General features: G+C 47.7%; 2 protein-coding genes across 5 annotated transcripts in view; both read left to right on the forward strand.

The window, feature by feature from the left end:
- Window positions 1–10,350, forward strand: part of LOC136686934 (hepatocyte growth factor activator) — a 49,489-nt gene extending 39,139 nt beyond the window's left edge. For all 4 annotated transcript variants that reach the window (XM_066661037.1, XM_066661034.1, XM_066661035.1 and 1 more), the window contains 7 exons: window positions 1–66; window positions 1,702–1,799; window positions 3,754–4,003; window positions 4,499–4,638; window positions 6,537–6,677; window positions 7,530–7,672; window positions 9,770–10,350. The exon at window positions 1–66 is cut by the window's left edge and continues 109 nt beyond it. In XM_066661037.1, coding sequence (XP_066517134.1) covers window positions 1–66; window positions 1,702–1,799; window positions 3,754–4,003; window positions 4,499–4,638; window positions 6,537–6,677; window positions 7,530–7,672; window positions 9,770–9,958 — 1,027 coding nt within the window. In that variant the 3' untranslated portion in view covers window positions 9,959–10,350. The remainder of the gene's footprint in view (window positions 67–1,701; window positions 1,800–3,753; window positions 4,004–4,498; window positions 4,639–6,536; window positions 6,678–7,529; window positions 7,673–9,769) is intronic.
- A 293-nt stretch (window positions 10,351–10,643) lies between these two features.
- Window positions 10,644–18,041, forward strand: part of LOC136673840 (protein Dok-7-like) — a 9,377-nt gene continuing 1,979 nt past the window's right edge. The window contains exons 1-4 of the mRNA XM_066649590.1: window positions 10,644–10,735; window positions 10,834–10,879; window positions 12,463–12,678; window positions 17,849–18,037. Of these exons, the coding sequence (XP_066505687.1) occupies window positions 10,682–10,735; window positions 10,834–10,879; window positions 12,463–12,678; window positions 17,849–18,037 (505 nt within the window). The 5' untranslated portion in view covers window positions 10,644–10,681. The remainder of the gene's footprint in view (window positions 10,736–10,833; window positions 10,880–12,462; window positions 12,679–17,848; window positions 18,038–18,041) is intronic.

The following is an 18,041-nucleotide window of genomic DNA, read 5'->3' on the forward strand; positions in this document are numbered from 1 at the left end:
TGAGCTGACAGTGGACACGGTCTACAGCACTTCTCTGTCTGGAGTGGGTGATCACTCTTTCTGCAGGTTAGACCCCCGAGTCTGTAAAGCAGTTTCACACAAAGCTAATGCCTCACGGGCCACAATTCAACATCCACAATTAATGCCACAATTGAGCTGAAGGCTGTAGTCCCGCTCAGACTTGATTTCTCTGCACTGACACAGAAACTAATGTCAACTGCATGGACACGACTCCACTCCTCGGCTATTTCACTTTTCCACCAGGTGAATCAGGTCCTGGTTCTGGAAGCGGGTTCTTGTTTAGTGGCTGTTCTCTCATGGTTCAGAGCGAGTCGAGTAGGGACTAAACCGTGGCGTGTAAACCTTGCAGAGCGCTGATCGTCCAGAGAGAGTCGTCACTCTACGCCACGCAACGCAGACGACCAGCACCAACTCTCCATCTGTAAAATCTCCAGCTGCAGCAGAGATCACGTTTGTTTTTATCCGACTCACAACGGCAGCTCGTAAAATTACGCCGTGGTCTTTTGAAGAGGTTCAAACGCTCCTTGGATCGGTGGCCGACGAAAGAATCCAGCGAGAGCTGGACGCTGCAACAAGGAAGGAACAAACTCTACTGATCTGTCTGAACTGATGACGGAGCTGTGTTCAGTCCCAAACAACAACAACACGCCAATACACCATGAGTAAACACCGCTTAACATTACCGACGCCGTTGTTGTGGTTTCCAAAGCCCACCGTTTCCGTTAGAGGCGACACCCGATACATTGTATGGAGTGAAAAAGCACCATAAACCTGGCAACCCGGAAAGCAAATTATTCCCAAATTATGGCCCACATCCCACTTTTCATGGCCCATTTGCCTCATGGAATGATAGCACTTAAGCAGACCACTCTCACTTTCTTCCTGAGGGCCGTGTACACTCCAGATCAGAGCGACAAGTCACCAGAGGTCACTTTATGGTCACTTTTTATTGTGGCCTTACCTTTAACAGACCGGGGTCAGATCCTTTTTATGACGTGGCGGAATGAGCATTTTTAATTCGGTTCTAGTGCAGTGCTGCGTCTTTGCCAGAAGTGGCCCACATCTGCATGCTATCTGGGAATTAGCAGTTGAGTTGTATCAGATGTGTTTTAACAAGAAAACATTCCCTCCAGGGTAGGAGTTCCCCACCCCACTGCTATATAATAACTTCAAAAGTAGTTTTAAAATAACAGTCTTGCTCTATTAGTTCTACAAACAGTGCTAATGCAACGATCACAATGCACACTGATAGCACATACAGTGCTAATACAAGCGTTACTCCGTTTTCTCATGCCATATACAAAGCTAATGTACCATTCCAAGCTGCGCTAATGCTTCACACTGTGTGTATGTAGCGCCAGCATGTAATAACACTTACAGGGTCTAACAGCACACAACATTAATGCAACATACAGTGCTTGTTGAAACCATTTGGTCCACCCCCAAAAAGTAGTTTCTGCTACTGTGTAGAGAGCATAACGCAGCAGGGAAGCTAACACAACCTTAACACAACACTACACCACATTCATGCTTGTTTTCACATCGATACGCAGATGTGAGCTGATAAGGACACGGCCCCCTGACACTGAATTAAATACTGGAGAAATAACAAGCACATTTATAGAAGTATTTATAGCTTTGCTTTGTGAAGGTGTCTGATTTGTTGTGTTGGACCCGCAGGAACCCTGATCGTGACTCGCAGCCGTGGTGCTACACTTTGACTGACAGAACCATTTCCTGGGAGTATTGCAATGTGCCACGTTGTCCCAGGGGACCAAGTGAGTGAAAGCCTTTTGACCCAGGGTCAGGATTAATACCAGTGAAGTCTTCAGGGAGCAGGTGTGATGATTTTTTGACAATTCATGAATGTGTCTGTCATTTTTAATTCATTGTTAAAAAGGGACGTAATACAAAAAAGCACATTATTTTACGTATCTGGAGCCCACCAACGCACACACTGTGAAACAAGACCTCAGTCAGTTTTCTGTGCGCTGCCTGAGTCCGAAAACACAGGATTAAACGAGTCGCTCTGATTCTGCTCCGCTTCTGACGTCAAGTGCAGAGACTTTAGAATTGGCCCCGCCCCCTCTTCTGAGTCTGTCCAATCACAGCGCTGGACCCGCGTTTATGTGAGAGCGCAAAGATGAGGTTAAACTCAGCAAAACAGACACAACGAGCGCGGAGAAATAAGAGCACTGAGTAAAAACAGACGAGAAAATATCAGAGAGAAACCAGAGCTTCTGCTCCTCGCTCCTCGGGGTCGGGGTGAACAGCGAGCGGCTCGTTATCATTTAAAGGAACAGGTGCTGAAAGCGGGCGTTCTGAACAGGGCTGTTTACACAGGGGGAGAACACTGCTGTGCGCTCGGGGTCGGGGTGAACAGCTGGATGACAATACGACAGAAAGAGTATTATTCAGTTAAGTACTAATAGGAGACTAATAGCAGAAATCCCCCTTCGACTGTGTTTTCTCTAACGATTCCACATTACATGACCTGCATTTAGTTCATTGTAAATTCACATAAATTCAGACCTGCGTTAAATAAACAGTGCAGTCTTTACCCTGCGGCCACATCACCTCAGAGTCGTGAGTGGCTCCGTCAAAGAAAAGAAAAGAGATATGTTCGAGAAATGCTTGAATACTGTTCCCAGAGCACGAGCACAAACTTCAGAAGCAGATTCTACAGAATTAATCCTCAAGGGCCATACAGGAAAAACATGTTCCAGCAAGCTGCCCGAGAGCACAGCCCTGTTCCCAGCCTTCAGCGCTAACCCTTTCTGATGTTTAAACTGGAATCGCTTCAGTCAGCGCAGGGTTAAAAGTGCTGGGGTGTTGCCTCTGCCGTCGGTGCACGGTCGTAAAAGTCAACACACCATAGATCAATACGTCAGAATCAATCTGGATGAAAGATGAGTTGAGTCTCATAACTTTGATCTAGAACAATTCACTTATTCGCCACCTGCCAAACAATAGAGGCGCGTGTATGTTGTATACATAGAAGTACCATATATTAGACACAAACAATAAATATATGAAGGTATATGTAATAAATACACCAGTGAATATTAGTTATGGTATATGTAGATGATATATGATGAATGAGTGAATATGTGTTACATTACAATCTAGCGTTTGTTAATGTGTTATTGTATCAGTTGGAGTCCACCAACCCACACACTGTGAAACAAGACCCCTCCCCATCCCCCACCCTGCTGCCTGAGTCAGAAATCACGGGATAAAACGAGTCGTTCTGATTCTGCTTCTGAAGCCAACTGCAGAGACTTTAGAATGGCCCCGCCCCCTCGTCCGAGTCTGTCCAATCACAGCGCTGGACCCGTGTCTATGTGAGAGCGCAAAGACGAGGTTAAACTCAACATAACAGACACGAAAAGTGCAGAGAAATAAGAGCACTGAGTAAAAACGGAGAAGAAAGAGAACAGAGTGAAAACGGCTAAAAACCAGAGCTTCTGCTCCTCGCTCCTCACTGCTGTGCGCTCGGGGTCGGGGTGAACAGCGAGCGGCTCATTATCATTTAAAGGAACAGGTGCTGTTTACACAGGGGGAGAACACTGCTGTGGGGGCTTCATTAAGAAACAGCACTGTGTTCCCCTGTGGAGGAGAGGGGTATGGCACCTTTAAATACCTTGTACTGACGTTATGGTGAAAAGATGCACAGAAACGTACTGTAACTGAACTGAATGATTGCGAATTTTGTCTGTTTTTACTCTGTAGCGAGTCGTATATTTCCTGGTGTATCTCTTCAATCTCCGTGCCCCTCTGTCTCTTCACCCCTGGGTCGGACTCTGAGGTGTGGGAGAAAACATGCAAAGCGTGTCTCTCGCGGCCGGATCCTGGGAGGGACGACCTCTATGCCTGGTGCTCACCCCTGGATGGCCGCACTGTACATCGGAGATAATTTCTGTGCCGGGAGCCTAATCTCCTCCTGCTGGGTCGTCTCTGCTGCTCACTGCTTCTTAAGCAAGTATGGACTTTGTGTGTGTGTGTGTGTGTGTGTGTGTGTGTGTGTGTGTGTGTGTGTGTGTGTGTGAAACGTCAGAGGTTTATCAGTTCTTTCCAATCCAGAGTCATGTATTTTATATCATCCATTGTCTGTAACTCTTATCCTGTTCAGGGTTGCGGTGGGTCCAGAGCAGATCTGGAATCACTGGGTGCAAGGCAGGAATACACCTGGAGGGGGCGCCAGTCCTTTATTTTATATCAAAGTATTTAAAATATCTTACAAACTTTAATAACAAAAACACACGTTGGTAGGTGGATTGGTGTGTGTGTGAATGTGTGAGTGTGTGTCGCCCTGTGAAGGACTGGCGCCCCCTCCAGGGTGTGTTCCGGCTTTGCACCCAGTGATTCCGGGAAGGCTCCGGATCCACCGCTGCCCTGAACTGGATAAGGGTCACAGACAATGAATGAATGAATAACTTTAATAATCCTTTCTCTCTCATTCTTTTCTCTCTCTCAGCCCACGGTACGCCACAGTGCGCGTAGTCCTCGGTCAGCATTATTACAACAAAACCAGTCCTGACACTCAGACGTTTGGTATCGTAAAGTACGTGCTCTACCACAACTATGTCCTCTACAACCCCACGGTGCACGACATCGGTGAGTACAGTCCCGAGTGCACTTCCTTTTATCTGCAATAAAACAGGACCTGGAGGAAACACATGCTTCACTTAAAGTTTCTGAATGCTACAGAAATGATTTCATCAGCTCCATGTAGATGCACAGGTCAGGACCTGAGAGAATGGACAGTGAGTGGAGAAACAAGGAGGACTTGATGATTCAAACCTCTGGCTCCTTTTCCCTTTCCTTTTTCACCCCGCTGCTGCTGTGTGTGTGGAAGGCGGACTCCGTTCATCATAACAGTGTCTGGCTGCGGCCTAATGGTTTATTCATAATAGTGTTGGGGCTAAGCTGACGAAGTGTGTTTTCCACAGCTTGAGAGATTCATTCCTTACGAGACATGAACAAACAGAGAAGCTGAAACCGCCTGGACGTCCACGAGCAGAGGAAAAGGAGCTGAAAAGGAGGCCACATCCCTAAACCTTTCCTTTGGGGGGCGCTGTCCCTGTGGTCTGTGTGGATCCCAATGACTGAGTGCAGTTAGGGGGACACTGTACTGAAAAAACAGCCCCGTACATTGCATTAATAATCATTTATAAAGCACATGGAAAGGGCAACAGTGACTTGTTGTTTGCCGAATAGTGAACCCACATCTATCTACGCTGTTAAAACTCACATCTTACAGAATATTCCTCTTACTTTGTCTTACTCATCAGTCAAAAGCCTCAGCACAAGTCTGTGAGGAGTGTGGTGTGATCTCCCTGTGTCTGCGTGGGTTTCCTCCGGGTGACTGTCTGTGAGGAGTGTGGTGTGTTCTCCCTGTGTCTGCGTGGGTTTCCTCCGGGTGACTGTCTGTGAGGAGTGTGGTGTGATCTCCCTGTGTCTGCGTGGGTTTCCTCCGGGTGACTGTCTGTGAGGAGTGTGGTGTGATCTCCCTGTGTCTGCGTGGGTTTCCTCCGGGTGACTGTCTGTGAGGAGTGTGGTGTGTTCTCCCTGTGTCTGCGTGGGTTTCCTCCGGGTGACTGTCTGTGAGGAGTGTGGTGTGATCTCCCTGTGTCTGCGTGGGTTTCCTCCGGGTGACTGTCTGTGAGGAGTGTGGTGTGTTCTCCCTGTGTCTGCGTGGGTTTCCTCCGGGAGACTGTCTGTGAGGAATGTGGTGTCTTCTCCCGGTGTTTGCGTGGGTTTCCTCCGGGTGACTGTCTGTGAGGAGTGTGGTGTGTTCTCCCTGTGTCTGCGTGGGTTTCCTCCGGGAGACTGTCTGTGAGGAGTGTGGTGTGTTCTCCCAGTGTTTACGTGGGTTTCCTCCGGGTGACTGTCTGTGAGGAGTGTGGTGTGTTCTCTCTGTGTCTGCGTGGGTTTCCTCCGGGTGACTGTCTGTGAGGAGTGTGGTGTGTTCTCTCTGTGTCTGCGTGGGTTTCCTCCGGGTGACTGTCTGTGAGGAGTGTGGTGTGTTCTCTCTGTGTCTGCGTGGGTTTCCTCCGGGTGACTGTCTGTGAGGAGTGTGGTGTCTTCTCTCTGTGTCTGCGTAGGTTTCCTCCGGGTGACTGTCTGTGAGGAGTGTGGTGTGTTCTCTCTGTGTCTGCGTCGGTTTCCTCCGGTTGACTGTCTGTGAGGAGTGTGGTGTGTTCTTTCTGTGTCTGCGTCGGTTTCCTCTGGGTGCCCCGGTTTACTGCCACGCTCCAAAAACACACGTTGGTAGGTGGATTGGAGACCCTCCCGGGTGTGTTCCCAACTCTGAACCCACTGCCGCCCTGAACTGGATAAGGGTTACAGACAATGAATAAATGAGTGAATATATAGAAGCACACTGTTCCAGATCAGGATGTACCTGTCAGAGTCGGGATGGTGTATATCAAACTGTAGCAGCAGTGGCTCCAAAGATTAGGTGGAATAATAAAAATCTATGTGTGTGTGTGTGTGTGTGCATGCTTTGGCAGCACTGGTTAAGCTGAAGAAGGTGGATGGCCGCTGCGCTCGCAAAACTCAGTTCATTCGGCCCATCTGTCTGCCAGACAGGTTCACAACGTTCCCTGACTACACGTGCTGCACCATCACAGGCTGGGGACACATGGAGGAGAGTGAGTCAACACAAAAAACGTGTTCAAACACACACACACACACACACACACATATTCATTGTATTCCAAGGTGGCATTGTTTCGTTTGTTTCTTGGTAATCACTCAGTAATTCATTAGATCGTGTCAGGACCCAGGAGTACAGGAGGAATGAGGTTTCCTTGTATCCATGGAGATCAGAAAAGAATTTGTGGAATGTCTGCCCACTCTAAAGTGTACGAGTATAAACATGGGCATGTTATAGTTGCACTGTGCGTTTCTACTGTTACAGACTGTAGTCCATCTGTTGCTCTGCATACTTTATCACCCCCCTTTCCCCCTGTTCCTCAGCGCTCAGGACCCCCACAGAGCAGGTGTGATGTGGTGGTGGATCATTCTCAGTGCTGCAGTGACACTGACGTGGTGGTGGTGTGTTAGTGTGTGTTGTGCTGGTGTAGAGTGGATCAGACACAGCAGTGCTGCTGGAGTTTTTAAACCCCTCAGTGTCTGGACTGAGAACAGTCCACCGACCGAAAACATCCAGCCGACAGCGTCCTGTGTCACCGATGAAGGACTAGAGGACGAGCGACACACACTGTGCAGCAACAGATGAGCTACTGTCTCTGACTTTACATCTACAAGGTGGACCAACGAGGGAGGAGTGTCTCACAGAGTGGACAGAGAGTGGACACAGGGTTTAAAAACTCCAGCAGCACTGCTGTGTCTGATCCGCTCTACACCAACACAACACACACTAACACACCACCACCACGTCAGTGTCACTGCAGCGCTGAGAATGATCCACCACCACATCACATCTGCTCTGTGGGATGGTGAGGTAAGGATTCAATTGTGTGTGTGTGTGTGTGTTATAGAGGGAGATTCCTATTCTGACCTGAGAGAAGGAATGGTGAAGATCATCCCGTATGAGAAGTGTGCTGCTCCAGATGTGTACGGGTCAGAACTGAGGCCGGGGATGCTGTGTGCAGGAAGCGACACCTGTGTGGACGCCTGTCAGGTGCGAGAACATCTCTTTACAATCCTGTGCTTTTTAACCTTATCTCCATCCTGCTTTTTTGTCAGGCTCATAGTTATTGTCCAGTGAAAGTTTGACACGGATGCGGAGAGGTGGACAAATGCTAGAGCAGGGGTTGCCAAGTATACGAACAGAAAACCCAAGTGAACACTGTGAAAGTTTCACAACTCCTAGGTTTTCCTGAGTGCTGCAGTGGTCCAGAGGCTCATTTATGCTCAGTGTTAAATATGGATAAGGATACTCATGGAGTGTACTCTCCCATATTTGTGCATGTTCTCTAAAATTTACGGATACAGACCGAGCAGTACCACTGAAAACCATGGGGGGGGCAGTGCAGCCGATGATTCATTCATTCATTCATTATCTGTAACCCTTATCCAGTTCAGGGATGCGGTGGGTCCAGAGCCCACCTGTAATCATTGGGTGCAAGGCGGGAATACACCCTGGAGGGGGCGCCAGTCCTTCACAGGGCAACACACACACACACACACACATACACACACACACACACACACACACACATATACACACACACACACACACACACACTCACACCTACGGACACTTTTGAGTCTCCAATCCACCTACCAACGTGTGTTTTTGGACTGTGGGAGGAAACCGGAGCACCCGGAGGAAACCCACACAGACACAGAGAGAACACGCCAACTCCTCACAGACAGTCACCCGAAGGAAACCCGCGCAGACACAGAGAGAACACACCGCACTCCTCACAGACAGTCACCCGAAGGAAACCCGCGCAGACACAGAGAGAACACACCGCACTCCTCACAGACAGTCACCCGGAGGAAACCCACACAGACACTGAGAGAACACAACACACTCCTCACAGACAGTCACCCGGAGGAAACCCACGCAGACACAGAGAGAACACACCACACTCCTCACAGACAGTCACCCGGAAGAAACCCACGCAGACACAGAGAGAACACACCAACTCCTCACAGACAGTCACCCGGGGGAAACCCACGCAGACACAGAGAGAACACACCAACTCCTCACAGACAGTCACCCGGAGGAAACCCACACAGACACAGAGAGAACACACCAACTCAGTCACCCGGAGCGGGAATCAAACCCACAACCTCCAAGTCCCTGGAGCTCTGTGACTGCAACACTACTTGCTGCGCCACTGTGCCGCCGCATAAGTGGAAATATTCAGATTCATATTCAAATAGCTTTATTGATATGAGTGTTAGAACAATATTGCAAGACTATTTTTGTCTGTCCACATGTGAAGTATTTAAAGCTCTCTACTGTAGTAAAGTAATGTTACACTATCACCTCCTCCTCCACAGTCATCAGGTCTGTCGTTGTCTGAACTGCCCTCTATCTGATGTGTTGTTTAACATCCACGCCGATCTAAAGGACGTATAAAAGTATGCGGGCAGTAGACATGGGTGGTATCCACATTTTTCATACATGAGTCATACCATCTCAGCATTGTAGAACAGTATTTTTACCAGGGGGTGATGGGAGTGCACTGTTGAGCTACGTGAGCCTCATGAGTGAAGGGTTTTCGCTTCTGTGCAGTTCAGCTCAGCACAGCCCAACAGTGAACGCACGTGTTGACAAAAAAAAACCCTGTTTCTGAGAGAGAGCAGATTTCAGCACTTTTCTAAAATTAGTGAAATAAGACGGTTTTACCATGTTTTAAAGCACAGCTAGTGCTAACAGGCGCTTGTGGTTTAGCACACACCACAGCAGATGATTTTACACCGAACTGAGGCTCAAATCACACATTTTGAGATAAAGCCTCATAGCTGTGAACAAGTGAAGGGTCTTCTAAGTGTTTTGTCTTTTTTCAGCTTAATTCCTCTCTCTTTTAACCCAAGCTCAGCGCTAAACTCACGCTCCGGGCTTGTGTTTTCATCCCCCACTCGTTTTCAGAGCGTGACATCATCAGTCGGTGAGCTCCGACAGCGCCCCCTCCCTGTGGCTCTCTTAAATGCACATGAAGTAACTTTTAGGCCTTGTACTAAACTCGTGACTCTATTTGTAAATTTAGTGACCCCACATGAGGTGTTGACCCTGTGTGTATGATTGTGTGTGTGCCAACAGGGCGACTCAGGGGGCCCTCTTGCATGTGTGAAAGACGAGGTGAGTTTCCTGTATGGTATCATCAGCTGGGGCGACGGATGTGGAAGAACAGGGAAGCCGGGCGTCTACACCAAAGTCTCCAAATACGTCGACTGGATCAACAGCATCATAGGACGCCACACACAGACTCAAAGCAAAGGACTGTCATAGAGTGGACAGAGTGGACACATCCACCGCAGTGTCCCTTGTTTAAATGAACTGTGAATGAAGAATATCTTTTATGATGAAATGAATTATATTAAAAGTTCAATTGAGTTGGGAATCACGGTGCGTTTTCTTTCCATACCATGAAGTATTTCACTGCATCAGAGGGAGTATTGTGAGCTACGACTTCATTCTTTCAATTTCTGTAACCTTTTCATCCGTGAAACACTTGTGAACAGTTTCACACACTCACCCTGTCACTCACAAACACAAGGTACTCACCCTATGGTTCTCTCTCATTGAAGATGTATAATTACAGCTAAGACACTTTTAAAGGGTTGTAACTTTTGTCTTGGAAATAATTTCTTCATGTGTAACTCTGAAAATAGATTATTTTTTGAAGGTAATTTGAAATTGTGTTTTTTAAACGTGTATCTTACTGATAAAACGATCCAATTGCAGCTTTGACAACTTTGTTTTGTTGTTATTTCTCTTCCCACCCGTTTTCGTGCAACGCCCGCCTTCCAGTGTTTTGATTGGCTGTTGGAATCCCTCCAAGCGCGCCTCGATTGGCTCGATTTTCGACAAAGGCCTGTGCGGATAAACTTCCGGCCAATCACAGTGCAGCGTGGGCCGGGCTTGTCTGAATACGGGTGAATAACGGTCGTTACTGACGGGTTATTTTTGAGGAGAAGTGAGCCGCAGCTGTTGTGGAAGGATGAAGTGAAGATGACGGATTCGGCGGTCGCTGAGGGACACGTTAAACTGCGAGACGGCAAAAAGGTCCCACTGAATACTTTGCGAAACTGTTTACTCGATTCCTTTGCACACTTTTGGGTTCTTTAGACTTTGTTACCTGTCTCTATCCTTACTTTTTGCAGTGGAAAAGTCGGTGGGTCGTTCTCCGCAAGCCTTCACCTGTGGCAGGTAACGCTTCATAAACCCAAACGGATCCCTAGGGCACTCGTTTAGTGTTTACTTAGCTATATAGGGCCCTATTTGAAGCTCACAGCATAGTGCTATATGTGTGACATAAGTATATCCTGTATTTTATGACTTCCTTTCTAAGTAAAGGTTCATTAGTAACGAGTATAAGCCTTATTTCGCGCACTATATTGCGCACTATGTAGGCGCTATAGATGAATTTGGGATACAGCCCAACTGACCGTGTTGAATTTGATATGCACGTTTCCTTCAGAAGTCTTCATGCTTTTTATTCCATGTTACTCTCTATATCCCCGCCTTACAGCCTAAAGTCTGTGGTTTAACGGCCCTCTGTGTGATTTGTGTAGGAGTGTGCCTCAATGAGTAGATGCAGTTTTATATTTGAGTTTGTTATTTGCCACTATCAGGTTCCCCATTCAGAACTTATGCCGTCCCAGTTTAGACCGTGTGTTGGATTACATTTAAAGAGACAGCTTTCACACCCAGCCATAACATAAAATGATCACTTTACGTCTATTGCTTGACTGTCTGTGAATAGTGTGGTGTGTTCTCTCTGTGTCTGCGTGGGTTTCCTCCGGGTGACTGTCTGTGAGGAGTGTGGTGTGTTCTCCCTGTGTCTGCGTGGGTTTCCTCCGGGTGACTGTCTGTGAGGAGTGTGGTGTGTTCTCCCTGAGTCTGCGTGGGTTTCCTCCGGGTGACTGTCTGTGAGGAGTGTGGTGTGTTCTCTCTGTGTCTGCGTGGGTTTCCTCCGGGTGACTGTCTGTGAGGAGTGTGGTGTGTTCTCCCTGTGTCTGCGTGGGTTTCCTCTGGGTGACTGTCTGTGAGGAGTGTGGTGTGTTCTCCCTGTGTCTGTGTGGGTTTCCTCCGGGTGACTGTCTGTGAGGAGTGTGGTGTGTTCTCCCTGTGTCTGTGTGGGTTTCCTCCGGGTGACTGTCTGTGAGGAGTTTGTTGTGTTCTCCCTGTGTCTGCGTGGGTTTCCTCCGGGTGACTGTCTGTGAGGAGTGTGGTGTGTTCTTCCTGTGTCTGTGTGGGTTTCCTCCGGGAGACTGTCCAAGATAAATTTACTCATTAGCAGCAAACTAAGGTTCTCCAAGAACCCTACTCTTCTTGAGAGGAAGTTGTGATATTTTTATATTTTTCATTTTGTATCAATGCTTTAGTGAAGAAAACTAGGCGATTCATTATGTCTGAGAGTCTGGCAGTGTGCCGTGTCCAGCCATGGGAGAATGTTTGTCCTGCTCGTCACTTTGTTAGCCATTTGCTAAAGGGACGACCCTTGTGGTGTTTATGAGAGTGTCCTCCAGGGGCTGTGTGATTGTGAGAGAGCGTACAGGTCGCGCTGTTGATTCAACTGTTGTGCCAGCTGTCCGTGGTCATACATGTGATGCGGAGGGCGAAGGAATTAAAGGGTACTCCTGTTTTCTCAGTTGCATTTCCTAGGAGTGTGAACAATAGGGATACTTGACGCCTGTCTCCATTTGTCCCAGAGCACAAACCTATACCCTTCACCCCACTCTTGCCTCCTGCCTCCTCCTCCTCTCTTTCTCTGTCTCTCTGTGTTTCAGACTGTCTGGTGTTGCTGGTGTCCAAAGAGCGTGGGGCGAAGGAGCGGAGTAGTGTGGTTTTGGAACACATCTGCGGTCTGGAAGCTGGACAGAGCGGAGAAGGTGTGGCCTTCACGCTGACCATCCTGTGTCTAAGTCAGACGGTCCAGCTGGGCTTTGACAGTAAAGAAGCCCTGCTGGCCTGGGACATCAGACTGCGCTATTATCTTGGAGAAGGTGAGAAGGACCTTCAGTGTTAAACTCTGTGTCTACCACATAGTCTTCACCTGCACCTGTCCATTGGGTTCAGACGACACCCGATACATTTCAGGGGGGAGCTGTGGGAGTGGGACCAGGAACCAAACAGAGGGTAGAGACCAGCAGAGTAGGGACCATGCAGTGAAAAAGCTCCATTTGTTGCGGCAGTTTGAAGTGCATTCTTCAGACCGCCACTTTCCAGTGTTCCAGTGTGACCAGTGTTTACACAAGTGTGTGTGTGTGTGTGTGTCAAGGGCATAGCCAGAGCTACTTGCCTGCACATTCACGGTCATGCTCTCCTTTCTGACTGTTACGCACAAGTGCGGGTGGTGCAGAGAACTCGTTTCTCATTGGCCAATCAGCAGCCAGCTGTCCATCATTCAGTGTGGCAGCCAATGGAGTCACAGTCCCTCCTACAGGGTTTTGTTTATTTGCAGCGGTGCTGAGAGCAGCAGGTCGGTGCTGAAACACTGGGATGCACTACATCAGAGGCCCATATATTATTTCACGATTTGTGGATAACTTTAGTTACCGTTAACGGTCCAGTATTGAAATTGTAGCCGATTTTACACTGATACCTTTGCGCATCTGAACTGACTCCTTTAAATACACAGCTGTGTCTGTCGTGTGGACATTTTTCACAGTTTCTGCAGACAACACTTTTTGGGATTAAATTTTATTGTGGTGAAAACAAACTTTAAATATCAGCGATGCTCAGCACACACACACAAACACACACACACACACACACAGATAGTGGTGTAAACACACATGCGGCAGGTTAAACGACAGGGAGATACTCTCCACCACCACAGTGCAGGAGCCCTTCTCATCAAACACATGAACACAGATATAGAGTCATTCAGCGTCTGACTTTATTACTGACACTTGATGGTAAATGATTACAAACAGTCACTCAAACACTCTCTCTCTCTCTCTCTCTCTCTGTCGCTCCCTCCCTCCTTCCCTCCCTCCTTCCCTCGCTCCCTCCCTTCCTACCTCCCTCCCTCGCTCCCTCCCTTCCTTCCTCCTTCCCTCGCTCCCTCCCTCGCTCCTTCCCTCACTCCTCCCTCCTTCCCTTGCTCCCTCCCTCGCTCCATCCTTCCCTCCCTCCTTCCCTCCCTTCCCACCTCCCTCCCTCGCTCCCTCCCTTCCTTCCTCCTTCCCTCGCTCCTTCCCTCGCTCCCTCACTCCCTCCCTCCTTCCCTTGCTCCCTCCCTCGCTCCATCCCTCCCTCACTCATTCCCTCGCTCCCTCCCTCCTTCCCTCCCTCCTTCACTCCCTCGCTCTGAGCTGCTTCATGCCGCTCTCACCCTCGCGCTCCAAAACAAACCCGGTGCTGCACTAAATAGCGCCCCTCTAGAAACCATTAATGCGGAACCAGCAATAAGCCTTTGATAAACATCTAAATTAAATCTAACTAATAAACTTAAAGGATAAAATTAAAAAGTACGGAAAGGTACAGATCCCGAAGAAAAGGCTTGTCCCATTACGGTGATAAAAAGGAGTTGTTTTGCTTCCATCCGATGTGAATTCGCTTTAATTAAGTAAAAACAAACGTATCGGTGATTAATATCGGAATCAGCTGCTTCAAGGTGCTATTCGCATCTGCCCAAATATTTAAAATCAGTGCGTCCCCAGTAAACACCACGTCCTGTTTAATTCACCCACAACACAATAAAACTGACTGACTTTAAGAATCCAATATTTTACATAAAAATCACAGTAGATAATTTCATAAACGATTAATAACTCTCACATTCCTCACATTCCTCAACGTAGATGTGATGAAAGCACAAGAGCAGGAGAGGCTGCGTTGTGCCCGCACACTATGCCACTGGTGTGTGTGTGTGTGTGTGTGTGTGTGTGTGGTTACATGCTGAGAGCTCGCTGGCAAGTCATGCCCTGAGGTCACCTGCTGCTTTCCCTGTGTGTGTGTGTGTGTGTGTGTGTGTGTGTGTGTGTGTGTGTGCGCCTGCTTCTTTGTTTTGATTTGTGACCCCTCATGAATCTGTATCAAACTCGGTGCTGACAGGTCAAACCAGGCCCACATTCCCTCAGCCCTTCATCAATCTACCTGACTTTAGACTCGCACCGTACACCACTCACAATGCAGCTGGTGAGTTATATCATATGCTGTGGAGTGTAAATTCTTCCAGTGCCTTCACACACACCCCCACTGTAAATCTCTTCACCCTGCGTAGGCCACTGAGTTACAGACTGCGTTGGGTCTCGCTAACAACACGACCGCGGACGTGCGGGCAGCAGTGAAGCCCACAGTAACGTCATCCAGAACAGAACAGGCTTGTGATGAATAATTAAACAATCAAGAACAAGTTACAAATCACTAACACACACACACACACACACACACACAAACCTAAAGCCATGGAGTGACACTCTTTCATCTGATACATATGCAGCGCAGACATCAGTAACCCGCTCTGTGTCTGTTTCTCAGTCGTTGTTCTGTGTGGAGGAAAGATGTTTTGAAAAGCGTCGGTGCAGATGTTTTCTTTATTGAAAGCAGAGGAGAAAACTGCTGTCGTTAACGTCCAGATGTGAGGGCACAAGGTCTGAGAGAAGTATCCGTGTTTCACACCGGACTTCAGAGCCGCCTCATACACTTCGCTCACAGTTGTTCACTTGGAGCCGTATGAAAAAGTGTTTCCTCATCATTTGCTAGTTCTCGGTCTGTCTGTAAATGAGTAGAAAAATAAACTGTCTTGGTCTGGTATGCTAGGCTCTCTCTCTCTCTTTCTCTCTCTCTCTCTCTCTCTTTCACTCTCTTTCTCTCTCTCTCTCTCACACTCTATCTCTCTTTCTGTTTCTCTCACTTTCTCTCTCCCTCACTCTCTCTGTCACACACACTCTCTCTTTATCTCTCTCTCTCTCTCTCTCTCTCTCTCTGTCACACACTTTCTTTCTCTCTTTCACTCTCTCTCTCTCACTCTCTCTGTCTCACACTCTATCTCTCTTTCTCTCTCCCTCACTCTCTCTGTCACACACACTCTCTCTCTCTCTCTCTCTCTTTCTGTCACACACTCTCTTTCTCTCTCTTTCACTCTCTCTGTCACACACACTCTCTTTTTATCTCACACATTCTCTCTCTCTCTCTCTGTCACACACTCTTTCTCTCTCTTTCACTCTCTTTCTCTCTCTCTCTCTCTTATTCTCTTGCGCTCTCTCTCTCTCTCTCTCTCTCTCTCTCTCTCTCTCTCTCTCTCTCTCTCTCTCTCTCTCCCTGCTCAAGGCAGAGGCATGTGGGGGGGGGGGGGTGGTTTAGACAGAGAGAGAGACTGAAAACATTGAAAAGCATGAACCGAATTGAGTATATTGCACTTTTCCTCCATAGGGGGGTAACACTGACTTAGTTTTGCTGTTTCTAATCACTTAAAGTGGAAATGTCTCCAAACTCAGGAGACGGCTAACTGCGTTAGCGACAGCGCTACAAACGAAACACCTGGAGTTACACATGAGTTTCTGTGTTCATTCAAACGGTGAAAAAAAATAATTATCACATTATTAACATTTTGTCACACTGTGCCAAAGGACATTCTTCTAAAACATAGACGGAATCCATCAAATGTTCACTACTGTCCGACATGTTTATACACTTTACTCAGATTCACAGGGAAACACTTCACTGGAACAATAACATTTTCTTACCACATTAAAGTAATGACATCTTTGTCTTGTTATTGCAACATTCTTAGGGCATGACCTCCTCCAGCGAAAGAGTAAAAAGAGTTTAAAATAATTAATAAATGAACGCTCCCGAGTGCTGAACTATAATCGTATTGCACTTAACCCATTAGTGGCTTAGAGCAGTGCGTGTAACAATGGGAAAGCTGGAACGTTTTCAGTTTCCCACATTCATTCATTCACTGCCTTTAACCTCTGATTGGGTTCAGGGACGCGGTGGGTCCGGAGCACATCCAGGTGGGAAAATCCCACACTTAGGAGTTTTTATTTAAGAGAAGAAGCCTGATCTATAGCTAAAAATTTGTGAGCAGAGAAAATAGTTTAGTGTGAGGAAAACCACGTCAGGCAACGAACAGTGCTCTCGCAAACCGGAGCAACATTTCCCAGGAGCAAAATACACTTTGGGTGAGGAAAAACCCACCGGATTCTCACCAGTTTCTGTGCTTGTGTTCTGACAGGGGGTCGCCGTTCCAGACACAATACACACAGCGAACAGGAGACTATAACATTCATTCATTCATTCATTCATTGTCTGTAACCCTTATCCAGTTCAGGGTCGCGGTGGGTCCAGAGCCTACCTGGAATCATTGGGCGCAAGGCAGGAATACACCCTGGAGGGGGCGCCAGTCCTTCACAGGGCAACACACACACATTCACTCACACACTCACACCTACGGACACTTTTGAGTCGCCAATCCACCTACCAACGTGTGTTTTGGGACTGTGGGAGGAAACTGGAGCACCCAGAGGAAACCCACGCAGACACAGAGAGAACACACCACACTCCTCACAGACAGTCACCCGGAGGAAACCCACGCAGACACAGAGAGAACACACCACACTCCTCACAGACAGTCACCCGGAGGAAACCCACGCAGACAGGAGCTGTGACAGAGACACATATTTAATGTAAATGTATATATATTTAATACGTACACACAAGCACTTGAACTAAACCTATTATAGCCTTCTCGCGTTCATGCTGTCGCCTGTTCATTTACGCTGATCAGAGTCACAAAGAAACCCACACAAAATCTCAAAGTAATCCACCCAGAATTGCTCTAAATAAAATATTTTTACATTAACTTCCAGTGAAAATAAAGAGAGTTTTGTCCTTTTTCTTGTAAAGCTATAATCTTGGAGACACATGTTTTTCTTCGGAGAGTGACGATGTGCAACTGGCCAGGCGTGCATTCCTGTGATGTGAAAACATATACGATGGTTTCCATTTTAAAATCTTAGCACACCGCAGATGTTCCTGATTACGCCTGGGAGTGTCTGCACTGGAGCTTTGGTTAGATTTATGTTTGTGTTAGTGTTTACGCAGACGTGGCTCTGTGTGTCGCTTCTCTGCTCTGATGTAAGGAGAATTCTCAAGTGAATCTTTACTCGAGATCAGTGTAATGTCTCTCACATCTTCCTCACGTCTGTTTTCTGTCCTCAGTTCACAGTTTTAATGTCGCAGTGCTTCCTGGGACGAAACTGGAGAGTGGTCCTGCTACTCTGCATCTGTGCAACAGCCTGCTCGTCATTGCCAGGGGCATTCCACCTGTAATCGTCGGTCAGTGGAACCTCCTTGACCTGCGGAGATACGGCCCGGTGACCAATGGCTTTGTGTTTGAGGGTGGGACACGCTG

This window comes from Hoplias malabaricus, chromosome 2 (genome assembly GCF_029633855.1).
Source record: "Hoplias malabaricus isolate fHopMal1 chromosome 2, fHopMal1.hap1, whole genome shotgun sequence".
In the NCBI taxonomy this organism is placed as follows: Eukaryota; Metazoa; Chordata; class Actinopteri; order Characiformes; family Erythrinidae; genus Hoplias; species Hoplias malabaricus.